This window comes from Lepisosteus platostomus, chromosome 2 (assembly GCF_059453375.1).
Source record: "Lepisosteus platostomus isolate fLepPlt1 chromosome 2, fLepPlt1.hap1, whole genome shotgun sequence".
NCBI classification, from domain to species: Eukaryota; Metazoa; Chordata; class Actinopteri; order Semionotiformes; family Lepisosteidae; genus Lepisosteus; species Lepisosteus platostomus.
The window spans coordinates 77,107,481-77,123,440 of record NC_142612.1 but is presented as its reverse complement, the minus strand read 5'-3'; the positions used below and the strand labels follow the sequence as shown (position 1 = coordinate 77,123,440).

At 37.5% G+C, this 15,960-nt stretch overlaps 2 protein-coding genes across 3 annotated transcripts; both read right to left on the bottom strand.

Annotated features, from left to right (window-relative positions):
- Positions 1–11: 11 nt before the first annotated feature.
- On the bottom strand, positions 12–5,348 carry LOC148677228 (extracellular calcium-sensing receptor-like). 2 transcript variants are annotated; one of them, XM_088619437.1, is made up of 6 exons: positions 5,101–5,348; positions 4,573–4,867; positions 2,967–3,779; positions 1,954–2,181; positions 1,466–1,589; positions 12–1,264 (listed from the first exon to the last, which is right to left on the bottom strand). In XM_088619437.1, the coding sequence occupies exons 1-6, from the start codon at positions 5,331–5,333 to the stop codon at positions 351–353; spliced, it is 2,607 nt and encodes an 868-aa protein (XP_088475563.1). In that variant the 5' UTR covers positions 5,334–5,348; the 3' UTR covers positions 12–350. The 2 variants fall into 2 exon arrangements, with proteins under 2 accessions (XP_088475563.1, XP_088475565.1); XM_088619439.1 differs by lacking the exon at positions 1,954–2,181.
- Positions 5,349–7,998: 2,650 nt separating this feature from the next.
- LOC148677227 (extracellular calcium-sensing receptor-like) lies at positions 7,999–14,340 on the bottom strand. The gene is made up of 6 exons (XM_088643759.1): positions 14,138–14,340; positions 13,710–14,004; positions 12,752–13,564; positions 11,922–12,149; positions 11,696–11,819; positions 7,999–11,018 (listed from the first exon to the last, which is right to left on the bottom strand). Exons 1-6 carry the CDS (start codon positions 14,338–14,340, stop codon positions 10,105–10,107), a joined length of 2,577 nt encoding a protein of 858 aa, XP_088499885.1. The 3' UTR covers positions 7,999–10,104.
- Positions 14,341–15,960: the final 1,620 nt, after the last annotated feature.

Below are 15,960 nucleotides of genomic sequence, written 5' to 3'. Positions count from 1 at the left end.
AGATTACTGTAAGCTTTTTAAAAAATCTGACTTTTTTTATTATTATGTGATAAGAAGTCAAAGAATGGTTCATTTGACTATTTTCCTTCTCAGACAAAATGGTCACAAGTAAGAGAACAATGTCCCAGGCACATATTCTGATGATATTCTGAATATATTTATGTTATGATTATTTAGAGAACAACTAAAACATTAAATAGGGAAAATATCCACTAAACAAATAGACATTGGAGGGAATTATTTTTAATAAAAAACAATACTTACTGCTATTACATTTTATTTTTTAATTAAAAGTTATATAAAGTAACTTAAACTATTTAAATGTTGGAAGTTTAATATTCAACTCAGACTTACAGTGATTTTGAGGGCATTTTACTCATCAAATATTTTTTAGTGTTTCTCTCTGGCTTTAATAAAATAACATAACACTTTGGCATAAAAATACAGAAAAGTAACCCAAAGCTTGAAGCTAAAATGGCAAATATCTCCACAGCCACTGTAAACTTTCCAGGGGAGCTGATATAAGCTGGGATAAAGGTGATCCAGACAGCACAGAATATGAGCATGCTGAATGTAATGAATTTGGCTTCATTGAAGTTATCAGGTAGATTCCGAGCCAGGAAAGCGAGCACAAAGCACATGACAGAGAGGAATCCAATGTATCCTAACACAGCCCAGAATGCACCTGCAGATCCCAGATCACACTCCAGAATGATTCTTTCTGCATAGTATTTCATGTTCATGTTAGGAAAAGGAGGAGACATTATCAACCAAAGAACACAAATCAAAATTTGTATGAGCGTGAAAAAAAGAACACTTAACCGCTGCTGTGTGGGTCCAAACCATTTCATAATGTTATTGCCTGGCAGTGTAGCCCTAAAGGCCATTAACACCACTATTGTTTTCCCCAGAACACAAGAGATGCACAGGACAAATGTGATCCCAAATGCTGTGTGGCGCAACATACAGGACCAGTCAGAGGGCTGGCCAATGAAAGTAAGTGAACAGAGGAAACACAGAGTCAATGAAAAGAGCAGAAGGAAACTCAGTTCAGAGTTATTGGCTCTTACAATTGGAGTAGATCTGTATTTGAAAAAAATATTTGCTATAATAATGGTCAGACAGGCTCCAAATACAGAAAATGTAACTAGAATTATTCCCATTAATTCTCCATAAGATAAATATTCAATATTTTTTAAGATACACTGATTTCGCTGTTCATTTGATTTGTATTCCAAAGGGCATGTAGAACACTCAATTGAATCTGAAATTAGAAAATGTGACAAAATTAACTACTTCAATTTTAATTCAGAGAAAATCAGAATTTCACTTCTCTTTATTAATTACAGTACTTTTATTTTGTCAGCCTTTTCATAGCAAATTATTTATCTTTCATTGTTCCAATTACTTGTATACATTTTTATACTGTATATTTGGAATAACATGTCTTGTGTGTTAAGCTTACCTGTAGTGTTGCTGAACTCTCCTTCTGCACAGGGGATGCAGACGAAGCAGCAGACTGGCTTCCCTTTCTCAATGGCCTTACGAGTCCCAGGAAGACAGCTCTCACTGCAGACCGATCTTGGTACCTGTAAGAAAGTGTTGTTTCATAATTGCATTCAAAACAGGATTGATATTAACCATACAGTATATTGTAACTACAGTTGTATATGGATTAATATATACAGTACTACCCAGTAGCATTTTCCTTTCTTTAAGGTACTGTACAGTAGCTACACTAGGATAGAGTTGTCATAGTGTGCTGTACTACTGTATGTTGTACACTTTAGCATGTTTCCATTTCCTTCACTGTGCTTTCACCTTGATTTCACTCTGCTAAATTGGACATTGGTTTCCTTTTACCATAATTACATACTGTATATGATTTTAAGGAGGATAACTTAAGATAACAGTCACTTTTCACTGAATATGAAAATTTAGAAGAATACTTACCTTATTATCATCACCTGGCCATACAACCTTTGCATTGTTGATTTCAAATTGCCCTCCTTCTGGTAAAGAGGCATCATATTTACCAATTATTTTAAATGTTGTGATATCTTCCTTGTTATACTGCCAGTTTATTATGGCATATCTGGCTACTGGATCCCCATTTTCATCAAAATAGATATGCTCCCCATTTCTGTTTGTGAAGTTAACTCTTGACATATAATGTAACACCTGCAGTACGTAAAAAAATAAGTGACGGTGATGTTGATAATGTTCTGCAAAGCATTTGGACACCAATCATTTCAGAGTGGCACGACAGCATCCTGGTACCCCATAGCTTTTGGCTCCTGGATTCAGCTACAGACTGGGACACCTTCTCAGTACAGTGTGTGCCTATTTCTTTACATTTTCAGGTGCTCAGGTTTCCTCTAACTTTCCAAAGGACCTCCTTGTTCCTGTCTAATGATCCCTCTGTGTGCTCAGTGATGGACTGGCAACCTGTCCAGGGTTTAGTTCTGCTTGTAACTGTCCTGTCCACTTTCTTCCACTTTTTGATACTGGGTGAGGTGAAAATATTTGAAGTTAAAACGACTTTTATTTAAATTGCTACAATGCTGCCCACAGAAGCTGTGGGTAGAAATTATATAGTTTTTTATATGTTTTATTATATGTTTTTTTCAGCAAAATGTAACTGTCATTTCCACCAAGAAGGACAAAAATAAATAATTCAACAAAGCTCTTTTTGAAAACAAAGTTGAAAACTATTGTTTTTCATGTTCTGCTTTATATTTTAAAAGAATGAAATGTTAAAAGGAAATAAGCAGGTGATAATATTTTAATATGTATTATTCTTAGGAAGTTAAAATTCACAAATATAGGCATATATGAAGACTGTAAATGTAATTTTTAAAACCCATTTTGTAAATCACAAAGTATTAAAAATAGTAATACTGCAGCTGTTCACATCAGAACATTGCATTTATTTTTGAACATTTATAAAATACAAGAAAACTTACCTGCCACGGTTCTAGTTTAGTTTTGTTTGCGCAGGTTTGATTTTCAAAAGGCCCTTCTCCATTTTTACATGCATAGAGGTTATGCAATGAGTAAGCAAAGGCATATACTGCATTGTAGATGTTATTCAGTATCCCCATGTCTGAAATCTCAGTGTACTGATTACTTATTCCTTCCAAAGACTCAGTTCCTGTGCATAAATTAACACTATCATTTGTCTGGGATGTTAGGTTACAACTGAAAGTGGTTTCCCAAAACTCTTTTAAGCCACTGTTTCCAGGTGCATTTGAAGGACGAGCTTTTAGAATAAATTCTTTCAGCCCGGGAATTTCAGTATTTGGAATTGCAAAGCCAATCACTCCCGCTAGGACTTTCTGTCCTCCGTTAAATGCAAGGTATCTCTCTGCAATCCACGCCTCACTGCCCACCCACTGGAGGCCTGTGACATTCTGAATTAAAAGTTCCTTTACCAGGATATCTAGATCTGCATCAGCTGTAAAAGCTACAACAACCTTTGCGGTTGATTTTTTAACAATATTTACAACTTTTAGCAATTTCTCCTTTGGTTGAGTTCTATAAATGGCCTCTGAATATTCTATACAGATCCCCTCCTGCTGGGCAGCTTGTACAAAGGTAGCCATCCCACTGTTGCCATAATCATTGTAACTTCTAATGGCCCCAACCCAGGTCCATCCAAAGTGCTTCACAAGCTTTGCCAGGGCTCTGCTTTGATAATAATCGCTTGGAATTGTCCTGAAGAAGCTGGGGAATTCTTTTCTGTTACTGAGACAGGCACAGGTTGCAAAATGACTTAGCTACAGGAAAAAAAGATGGAAAATGGAAGAACTCAATATTAGTCATCACAGGCTTCTGTAAGGTGAATACTTTCATATAAATATTAAAATAAATGAAACTGTTGTCTACTTATTAAAACAATCTAAAAAACCTGGCAGGCCAAATGTAATATAATATATAATATAAGATAATATAGATCCATTTTCTAACCGCTCAATCCAATTCATGGCTGTGATATATTTAAATATATATTAAAGTAATTTACCACAGTAATGAGAAAATGTCAATGCAGAGATATAACAGAAATATTTTCCTTTATTCATTTACTAGTGATCTTTGTCTATAATAATCAATACTGATGCTCAGGATAGGAAAATAAAATGAGCTTAACTTTTGTTCTTTCCCAAATATCTCTGCTTATGAAGCAGATATGTGGTTGAATAAAAAAACAGAATAATATATTCAGGTTTGCCGGATAACAATGTCACTGTCAATTCTATTAGTGCATCAATACATAATTTAATTTGGTTTACACTAACTGAACATGGGAACATAATATGTGTTTTTTGTGAAAGTGTAACATCTTGGAAGAAAATAGACAATATGCCATATTATTAATCTTATGTGTAATAAATACTTTTTTTTTTAATTTGGCCAGAACATACACTTGCAAAAACATAGGGATTACTCACATGTATAATAAATGTACATATATTAACACAAAATCATATATACTGTATATATACCCATAATAGGTTTTACAAGCTACAAATAATCCTTTTATTTATTTATTAAGGTGCATAAGTTTCTCACCACTGGTACGTGAAATCGTCCAACAGTTGCAGCAATGCCTATTGCTAGTGTGGAGCTGGACTGTCCTATTATGGCGTGGACTGAAGATGATTTGTTGCAGGACTGGTCATAAAGAAATCCTTTTTCATGCCCATTGAGTAATTCCAGTGCTATTTTTATAGACAGAGTTAAAGAGCGGCAGGAATCATATATTTTATAGCCCAGGGAAACATCAGGAAGAATCTCTGAACTATTATTTATTTCTTCAGCAGCAAAGATCATAGTTTGAGCAATCTGTAATACTCTTGGGTTCAGACTGTGGAGAAAATTAAGAAAATTAAGATAGAATTCACAACAGCAATAGTAATATTCCTGAAAATTCAACAAATGCTGAAATCATAAAGGATTACATGTTTCTTTTTGTTTTACTTCTACAATTGCATCTATCACTATAAGCAACAACAACAACAATAATAATAATAATAATAATAATAATAATAATAATAATAATAATAATAATAATAATAATAATAATCTTCATCCCTTTACCTTTCACATTTGGCACGTCCTGGGTCTACTTTGAAGGATGGATTTACAACAATGAAATCTTTATAAATTGACAGAATAGCTCCTATTGTAATGTCTCCATCCTTTGAAAACTGGGGAACTTCTTGTGTTCCATATGGAAGACAAATGGGCTTTTCAGCTCTTGAGAAAAGTGCAATTAGAATTATTCCAACAAACAGCAACATTGTGGATGTCTTTTCTTTCACAATGCCCATGTTCCAAATACTTAAAGTTCTTATATACAGTACTGATTCTTCTGCTTGACCTTGGATGAAGTCATGTGAAATCTCACAACAAAGCATCAATTCTCAGAGGTTTGTTTAGTGCTTGATCAGCCTGGGGAAAGAGAACAGAAAAACAGCAATCTTCCAGTTACAAGACACTAGGTGCTCACATTAAGCTTTTTTAATTAAGCTTTTTTAATTAAAACACAAATTGTGATACATCTGATTATTGGATATCTCGTTAGAGTTTAATAACAAAAAACTTCTCCTTAAATATTTTTATACATTTTCAGACTCTTTATCTGTCTAAAACCAATTTCACACTTCAGGCTAAAGCTGGAATTTGTGTAGATGACTGTGGCATGATGGATAGTGCTCCTGCTTCCCTGCTCTTGGGCCCTGGGTTTGATTATCCAGGACAAGCTCTCACCTTTTGAGTGTTAAGCAGCTTTCTGGTAATAGAGAGATGAAGTACAGTATATAGATAGTGTTGTTTATTTTAAGTGCTCTAGCTGCACTGTAGCTTTAGCTGGACTTTTTCAGCAGATCTGTGAGAGCGGGGGTGAAGATCATGGGCCCTACCTCCAGTCTCACAATACAGATCAGCTTCTTAAAGTTACAGGTGTGGTGTCTGTGTCTTTTCATTTGAAGCTAACGTTGGAAACATAACAAGGATTTCCACCTGCATAACATTTCTGTTAACACTCTGTTTCTGATGATAACACTGACCATAATGCTACAGCTCTTGTGGTAACACAAACTACTCTGTATCAACATTTAATTCTCAACAAATCACATTGTCCCTCTGCTTGAACACCCCTTAATCTGAGATTTGTTCATTCAGGCTTTTTTCCCCTATCATAGACCAGGCTCCACACAGTGGATATCATCTTATTGTGTGCTATACCATGTAAGTTTACTTTCCTGGGTCGGCATACTGTTTTTTTTTGTTCCTCTCTCTGTACAGTGCATTGAGATTTTTAAAAGTTTCTTCATTTTTGGCGTATCTAAACCCTGATTTAGGAAATTTCAATTACATGTCATGATATAAACTGAATCCTTTTGGAAGAGAAGATAATTTATCAGAAAATTATTTGGATATGAAAATGACAGTAGGCAGTCAGTGTATGCTTAAAAGGAGCTGTATGTGGTCATGTTTAAATAAGAGATAAGATAAGATCACTTTATTAGCCATATACAATTTCTTGCATTAGGAATTTGTCTTTTCACATACCCCAGTTTGCTCTCCATGAGACAGACAGGGAGAGAAGTTTGTGGTCAGAGCGCAGGTTCAGCCATTTATACGGCGACCCTGGAGCAGCTGGGGTTATGGGCCTTGCTCAGGGGCCCAACGAAGTAGGATTCCTCAACCAGCTGCAGGATTTGAACCAGTAACCTTCCAGCCACAGGCACAGATCCTTAGCCACAGTGCCACTGCTCCACCCCGAGCATTATAATAATAATAATTGCTTACACTTATATAGCGCTTTTCTGGACACTCCACTCAAAGTGCTTTACAGGTAATGGAGACTCCCCTCTACCACCACCAATGTGCAGCATTCACCTGGATGATGCGACGGAAGCCATAGTGCGCCAGAACGCTCACCCCACATCAGCTATCAATGGGGAGGAGAGCAGAGTAATGAAGCCAATTCATAGAGGGGGATTATTAGGAGGCCATGATTGGTAAGGACCAATGGGAAATTTGGCCAGTACGCCGGGGTTACACCCCTACTCTTTTCGAGAAACACCCTGGGATTTTTAATGACCACAGTGAGTCAGGACCTCGGTTTTATGTCTCATCCGAAGGACGGCGCCTGTTTACAGTATATTGTCCCTGTCACTATACTGGGGCATTAGGACCCACGTGGACCGCAGGGTGAGCGCCCCCTGCTGGCCCCACTAACACCTCTTCCAGCAGCAACCTTAGTTTTTCCCAGGATTTCTCCCATCCAGGTACTGACCAGGCTCACACCAGCTTAGTCTCAGTGGGTTGCCAGTAGTGAGTTGCAGGGTAATATGGCTGCTGGCATCAAATCCTGGCAAGGACGGGACTGTGCTCATTTTGTTGGTACCATGACTAGGATCACAGATTTTAATGCCTAAGCTGCTGATGCGATTGTGGAAAAGTAGCAACTTAGAGGGGGCCACTGTGTTTAAATGATGGCAGGAAAAAAAACTATATGGTCAAATCGGTCCTGCAAAGCATGAGATGAGACTGATGCATTTTAGTTGGTAAGGTTACTGCCACGTAGAAAGGATTATTTCGCACTGAATCACAAGGTGATGTTTCCAGGCTACTTTTCAATTTACCTGCTATGGGGGGCCAGGCATGTGGGAATTTCCTGTTGTCTGTTGTTGTACGACTTCAAAGATGAAGATGTCCATAATTTCACGATCCTCATCTCTCCTTTTAAGGGCGATCCGACCCTTTCGTATTTTAGTTCATTACGTGCACCTGTCCGTCATTTTGTCCATAAACATTTAAGGCGGGCACTCCCGCTCAGCACTGGGAGATGGACGCCACAAGGCTTACCTATTCCCCGGGCTCATGGGTAGCCCGAGGGCAGGCCTTATTCCCTGACGTCCTGACCATCCAGGGCATTATGTTTTAACGTTTTAACTCCTTGTTCCTGTTCCAGATTCCGTACTGGATTTTAACTTTGTCTCGGATGGATCCCCCGGTTCCTGGACTCTGGACTGCCCACCAGTTTCTCCCTTTGGACTGTCTGTATTGTTTGCCTTCGCCAAGCTCCCCGGGCACTGGATCACCCCCATCACCACCTTTTGTCTGTCAACCCGTCCTGATCCTGCTGTACCTTTCCTGATGTCCTTCTCCACTTACAGTACATCTGGATTATACTGTCTGCACAGGGTCCTGAACTACAGTATGCTTCTCAGGAGCCCAGACCAGCTCCTGTTACACATAAGTCATGAGTGCTGAAACTGGCTTTGTCAAACCTCCATTCCTGGTGTGATGGTTGCAGCTTTGTCCTGTCCCTGTTGGGGTTCCAAGGTGGTTGCTCATGGGCTAAGAGTGTACAGTGTAAGAAACATTGTTGCCTAGATATCGACATACAGTACTGCACTAGACCAAAGGGCCAAGCCTTCTATCATGGGAAAAAAGCTATATGGTATAGCAGTAGAGTACATGGTGAGTCAAGGGGCTCGCATCACTTTCTGAATCATGCTCAGTGCTACCTGAGTCCTGTTACGTTTCCACCCTAAACTCCTCAGTCACACCTGCAGCCTCCTGTTAAATCTGCTAACCATGCCAATATGGTGGTTGCAGCTTTCTTTTGCCTAACCTGGTATTTAATCACAGTCATACTGTACATGGGCTCAGAGCATAAACCAGCACCATCTCCTAGCCTGTAGTAAACTCTGCCGTGCCACAACGCTGTGTCCTTTTGTCACAGATAGTGAACCCTAAATGCACCATAATTTTAGCTTTTGTACCTAAGTCACCTAGCAGTTTTTAAGGTGTTAGGACTCTTTTCCCCCCTGCAGCACATTCTTTTGTCTTCCAGAGCCACCAGTGCATGCACAGGCTGGACGAGACAGTTCATCTACTGTACATAATTGCCCTTTTTATTCTCTAGCAATTACAACATTTCACAGTTTACCCGACACATAGAAACTATGACACAAAAAAATGTCTGCAAGGGACACACATTCCAGACCGGTGCAAAAACCCCATGGACCCCAGTTACCAAAGCCAATGTCCCAAAGGAAAAGTCCAGCAGAGTTGTTCTCTGAAACCAAAAGCAGTTCTGTGCCTACTTCCGCCACACCAAAGAAAGGGATGAATCTCCATGTTATTCGTCAGCGGTTCTTGGGCATCCTCTTCATCCATCTAGAACAATGTGGTTCCTCATGCCCCCTTGTTTTTCTTCGAGTTCAGCTTTGGATAGTGGGGCAGGAATTCGATGTTGTAGTGTTCCTCTGCTGGTCTTCACAGAAGTTCCTGGAGTCTGAGTCCTCTCCTGGGTGCTTGAGTCCCTTAAATCCTGATCACTGGGGACTTTGAAGCCCTCCAACCATGTCACAGGACTCATTCTCATTGCGGTGTGAAAGTGTCCCTTTAATGGCTTGGATGTGGGCAGAGCTCACTGCTCAGGGCTCATTGATCAAATGGCTGCATGCAGATGGCCAGGAGTAATGAGGCAGTGTGTATTTATACCTGTTCTAACTGTTCCCTCACAGTCACAGGCCCAGTTAGACATGTCACCTCTGAGCTCTGATTCTATGCAAGAGAGATCTTTGATTAACTGGAAGTTCAAGAACAAGAAATGAAAAGGCACTGCCCTTATGGAGACACTGGCCATTCTTTGCACTCTTTAAATCAAGATAATCCCTGACACCTGTCGTCCCACATCCCCAATTCACTCTGTGATACTTTTCTGTGAGAGGATTCTACATTATTCTAATGTAAAGCAGGGTAAGATCATTTTCTATAATATACTAAATACCACTGGACCTGTTATTCATTTGTAAATACATGAGACGGATTGAAATATGAAGAACATTTTTCACCACAGAAAATGAAAATGGAAGCCTTTTAAAAAATAGTTTAACAGACAATTACATACTGTAGAAATAACAATGAAAAAAAATAACACAAAGGACAGCAGTCTCATTAAAAAATCACAAAGGGGCATTCTTTTGCTTTTTGCAGCAATATGTTCTGGTCTTCTTTAAGGACTAATGATTTTAGATTTAATTCAATCTTCATTTTAGATTTGTAGGATTTGTTTCATTCTTACAGTGACTTTGAAGGTACTTTACTCATCAAATGCTTTTTTGTATTTTTCTCAGGTTTTAAAAGAATAATATAACATTTTGGAATAAAAATACAGAAAAGCAACCCAAAACTTGAAGCTAAAATAGCAAATATTTCCACAGCCACTGTGAATTTCCCAGGGGAGCTGATGTAGGCTGGGATAAAGGTGATCCAGACAGCACAAAATATGAGCATGCTGAATGTAATGAACTTGGCTTCATTGAAGTTATCAGGTAGATTCCGAGCCAGGAAAGCGAGCACAAAGCACATGGCAGAGAGGAATCCTATATACCCTAACACAGCATAAAATCCAACAGGTGATCCCACATCACACTCTAAAATAATGGTTTCTTTATAGTATGTTGTGTTTTTGTGTGGAAAAGGAGGTGATATTGTCAACCAAAGAACACAAATCAAGACCTGTACAAGTGTGAAAGCAAGAACACTTAAGCGCTGCTGTTTGGGCCCAAACCATTTCATGATGTTATTGCCTGGCAGTGTAGCCCTAAAGGCCATTAACACCACTATTGTTTTCCCCAGAACACAAGAGATGCACAGGACAAATGTGATCCCAAATGCTGTGTGGCGCAACATACAGGACCAGTCAGAGGGCTGGCCAATGAAAGTAAGTGAACAGAGGAAACACAGAGTCAATGAAAAGAGCAGAAGGAAACTCAGTTTAGAGTTATTGGCTCTTACAATAGGAGTAGATCTGTACCTGAAAAATATGTGAGCTATGAATATGGTTAGACAGGCCCCAAATATAGAGAATGCAACTAAGAGTTTTCCCATTAATTCCCCAAAAGACAAAAACTCAATGCTTTTTAAGACACACTGATTTCGATGTTCATTAGATCTGTACTCCAAAGGGCACTTAGCACACTCCACTGCATCTAGAAATAAAAAAAAAAACTAGATTCATTTATTTTAACTGGGCTCATTTTTAATGTAATTGCTTATTTACTGAAAGCAAATTTAATCCAAGTTATCAAATAAAACAATGAAACATTAAAATCTTTATGACAGCAACTGTGACTGTGATTTATGTTAGAATAATATTTATGGTTTTTATTATTATTATTAATAATAATAATAATAATAATAATACTAATAATAATAATAATAATAATAATAATCATAATTGCCTACACTTATATAGCGCTATCCTGGACACTACACTCAAAGCGCTTTACAGATAATGGTGACTCCCTTCCACCACCACCAATGTGCAGCATCCACCTGGATGAGGCGACGGCAGCCATAGTGCGCCAGAACACTCACCACACATCAGCTATTAGTGGGGAGGAGAGCAGAGTAATGAAGCCAATTCATAGCAGGGGGTTATTAGGAGGACATGATTGGTAAAGTTCGGAAATTTGGCCAGGACACTGGGGTTACACCCCTACTCTTTTCAAGAAATGCCCTGGGATTTTTAATGACCACATTATTAAGGTTTACAACACAGTTATACAATTATAGGATATTACAAGAAGAATTGAAGAATTGAAGAATTGTTAATATGTTACCTGTGGTGCTGTTTGAAATAAAATGTCTTATGTCTATAGTTTACCTGTAGTGTTACTGAACTCTCCCTCTGCACAAGGAATGCACATGAAGCAGCAGACTGGCTTCCCTTTCTCAATGGCCTTACGAGTGCCTGGAAGGCAGCTCTCACTGCAGACTGATCTTGGTACCTAGCAAATAATGATAAGTCTGTAGTTCAAAACAAGGTTTGATAGAAAATTATTTTGTGCTTTGGTAATCTGAAAATGGTAAGATGAAGGTGAAAATCTTACCTGATTCTGATCACCTGCCCACAGTGCACTGTTATTGTTCATTACAAACTGCTGTCCATCTGGTAAAGAGGCATCGTATAGGCCTACAGTTTTAAATGTTATATTTCCCTCCTTGTTCCTCTGCCAGTTTACTATTGCGTATCGTGCTACTGGATCCCCATTTTCATCGAAATAGACATTTTCTCCACTCCTAGTTGTGAAATGAACTCTCTTCAAGTAATGTAGCACCTAGGGGGAAATTACCTGTTTGTAATAACATTTACATTTATATTTTATGTATTTATTTTTAGATTTATATGCATTTCTAATATAAATATTTATAATAACTGGCACCTTATAAAACAGGAATATTTGTAATCCATATGTGAAAAATCCAAAAAATATATTACTCTGATAAAGTGTTTATTTAACATACAGTAGGATCATGGGAAAGCAGGACTCCATCCCAGCCAGCAATGAACACAAGACAGGATACACCCTGGACAACCAGCCTGTCCATAGTAGGGATATTTTAAAACTCTTTGAAAATGTTTTTTTTTCTCATATTTTCTTCTTTATTTAATATATTTTAAAGTAAAATATATGAAAAAATAAATCTGTGTTGCAAAAACTACAAAAGTAATAGAAATTAATATTGCTAGATTTCAGCTTTAAATTTTGGGCCTTATACAGTAGATAACTTTCTTTGCAACTCCTCTTTCTTTTTCCATTTTATAAAAGGTAACATTGGAAGTGAATTAAACCAATATCAAGTTGTTTATTAAAAATTCAATTGTCTCCACACCCATTGTCTTATATTAATTTTAATACTAAACACACCCTTTTCTTACCTGCCAGGGTTCTATATTAGCTTTATTTGCACATGTCCTGTTGTTGAAAGGTCCTTGTCCATTTTGACATGACATTAGGTCGTGCAGTGAATGAGCTACAGCGTACACTGCTTTATACACATTGTTGGATATCCTCAGTTCAGATACATCAGTGTATTCATTATTTATTCCTTCCAAAGATTCTGTCCCGGTGCATGGCTTAACATTCGCATCACTCTGGGAACTCAGGCTGCAATTGAATACATTCTCCCAAAGTTCATTTATGCCGGTATTAACAGTTATGTCTGATGGATGAGCATTTAGTATAAATTCTTTCAGTCCTGGTATTTCTGCAATTGGAATAGCAAATCCAATGGCCCCACCCAGTATCTTATATCCTGCACTAGATGCAAGTTTTCTGGCTGTTATCCATGCCTCAGTGCCCACCCACTGCAAACCTGTGACATTCTGAATCAAAAGCTCTTTTGTCAAAACATCAAAGTCTAGATAAGATGTAAAAGCAACGATTACTTTTGAAGTTGATTTTTTAATAATATTTACAACCTTAAGAAATTTCTCACGAGGATCAGTTATGAAAATGGCCTCTGAATATTCAATACAGATCCCCTCCTGCTGGGCAGCCTGTACAAATGTAGCCATCCCATTGTTACCATAATCATTGTCACTTCTAATGGCTCCAACCCAGGTCCATTCAAAGTGCTTCACAAGCTTTGCCAGGGCTCTGCTTTGGTAATAATCACTGGGGATTGTCCTGAAGAAGCTGGGAAACTCCCTTCTGTTACTGAGACATTCACAAGTTGAAAATTGACTAATCTAAAGGAAACAAAACAATACAATATTTAAGAATGCTAAAATGCATGTGCATTCCAGAATTTAAAAAATAAAGATACTTGGATGCATACACATAGAAAAACATGAAGACATACTGTACATTTCATAATAAGAAACATTTTCTCACCACTGGTATGTTAAAAGGTCCAGCAGTTCTTGCAAGTCCTATTGTCTGTGAAGACCCCGAAAGTCCTATTATTGCAGGAATAGTAGGTGATCTCGTGCAGGAACTGTTTGAATGAGTGTCATTTCCTTCTCCATTCATTAAAGCCAAAGCAGCTCTTAATGCCAAAGTTACTGAAGTGCAACCATTATAAATGTTATAGCCCAGAGATACACCAGGAAGAATATCAGATCTGTTGTTTATTTCTTGAATAGCCAACATCATAGTTAGTGCATACTGGAATTCCTCTGGGTTTAAACTGTTAGGAAAACCCATGGTCTTATTTCACAAACTATTGTTATATTAAAACGTATTTCAGTATAAAATTAAATAAATATAATACTTAATTGAAAACACATTTTTTTTTCATTTTAAAATAAGAAATCACTTACTGTATACATTTTTGTTGTCCTGGGTTGACCTCATAGTTTTGATTCACAACAACAGGTTTATTGTGAAAGGAAAATATGGCTCCTATGGTGATGTCTCCATCTTTTGAAAAAAGAGGCTGATCTCGTGTTCCATAGGGCTGACAGACTGGCTTTTGAGCACTTGTAAAAAAAGCTATCAATGCTACTTCTGCAAGGAGCAACATTGCATACCAGTTTTCTTCCTGTCCTGTCAAAAGCCAAAGTATTGCAGTTTAAGGTATTTATATAGTGCAGTGCTATTCTCATGTGCACACCATAAAATGAAGCACAAAAGCTTCAATTCTCAGAGGAAAGCTTTTAGGTCATGTCTTCATTAGGCATACGAAGAGCAAAAGTACAATCATGGAGTTGTGTAATACAATTTCAGTTTTTATTTTATGCATGCTTATAATTTTTATTTTCTGCTTGCTTTATCATTCTGAGAAAAGAACAACAGAAGGGAGACATTACATTAGTAGAATTAAATTCATCATTCATCATGATTTTAACTTTTCATTCTCTCCAACTGAGTCCCTGATGTATTTCCTCCCTGATCTCTCCAGTGTGGCTGTGGTGGATCAGAGGGACGACCTACAGGTATCAAACTATTGGAACAGAGAAAACACAGTTAATGGAAAGAGCAGAAAGATACTTATAAAAGGAATATACAGCATGTGCATCTGAAAACAAACGTGATCTATTTTATAATCCAAAGAGCTCCAGACACTGAAAATTTAAATGAATCCCCATTAGCTTTCTCTTAACTGACAGATCTGTTGCAGAATTAGACAATTTGATCATAAAAATGCGGAGAGAACAGAACATTCAAAGCAACCTACAGTATTAATAAAATTATTACTAAAATAATTGTGAGTAGAAAAACATCTCATATACTGTATATACTGTAGTATTATGAAATAGCACATAGAATGTGATATAAATTTATTTTAGGTGGGTAGCTGCGTCAGCATGTGTAGGCTGCGAAGGAACAATAGGTTTATTCCATGCTGAAAAGAGAAGAAAGAACACACCACATTTCGGCCTTGGAGCACACCTGAAGAAGGCTCCAAGGCCGAAATGTTGTGTTTTCTTTCTCCTCTTGTCAGCATGGAATAAACCTATTACTTGTACATTTATTTTATTACAGTTTGTCTAGTAAGTTTGTCTCAGGGCCCTCTAAACATGAAAACCCTCAGAGGTGATGGACAGCACTGTATCTCCCTTTAGGTTCTCTCACAAGTTATAGCCTGCTTAACCTGATCAAGCAGCTCTACTGTTGCATCTTGTTCCCTACTGCACTTTTGTGAATGTCCCCTTCTGTCATTTGCCCTGCTTATGGTTATATTTTATTAGAAACACCTCTGATGCTTTCTGCATTGTTTTGATCTGTGTGAAGAGAGAAATCACTGATAGAAGGATAGATTACATGTAAAATAAACCCTATTAGGCATTCTTATTCAAGGTAATCTAGGATATTATTTTCAGTTTAATAATTTTTTAAAGTAATTATATAAAGATATAAAGCATCTTGAAGAAAAGTTTAAGTCGTGACTTGGACTGCTTGCAGTGGTGTGGTCATAAAAGGAGATTGGGAGGTTTAATTTGCTGTAACCATAAGAAACAGTAAATTGTGAGAGCACTTGACAACTTAAAAAAAACAACCAAACATAATTTACAGTCTCACAAATAGATTCTAAATATACAATATAGAGTACAATTAATTGATTCATTGATATAACCAAAACATGCGTAGCAACCAACCATGTAGTAGAATATATATACCGTATGTGAAACAATCTGCTGTA

Bases quoted from the DNA above. Each gene is read 5' to 3' on its own strand.
- LOC148677228 (XM_088619437.1), bottom strand. From the start codon at position 5,333: ATGGGCATTGTGAAAGAAAAGACATCCACAATGTTGCTGTTTGTTGGA. The intron at 4,868-5,100 runs GTAAAGGGATGA...TTTTCTCCACAG, and splicing joins GGACGTGCCAAATGTGAAAG to TCTGAACCCAAGAGTATTAC. The intron at 1,590-1,953 runs GTAAGTATTCTT...ACTTTCTTACAG, and splicing joins GGCCAGGTGATGATAATAAG to GTACCAAGATCGGTCTGCAG.
- LOC148677227 (XM_088643759.1), bottom strand. From the start codon at position 14,340: ATGTTGCTCCTTGCAGAAGTAGCATTGATAGCTTTTTTTACAAGTGCT. The intron at 14,005-14,137 runs GTAAGTGATTTC...TTTTCCTAACAG, and splicing joins GGACAACAAAAATGTATACA to TTTAAACCCAGAGGAATTCC. The intron at 11,019-11,695 runs GTAAACTATAGA...TTTTATTTCTAG, and splicing joins AGAGTTCAGTAACACTACAG to ATGCAGTGGAGTGTGCTAAG.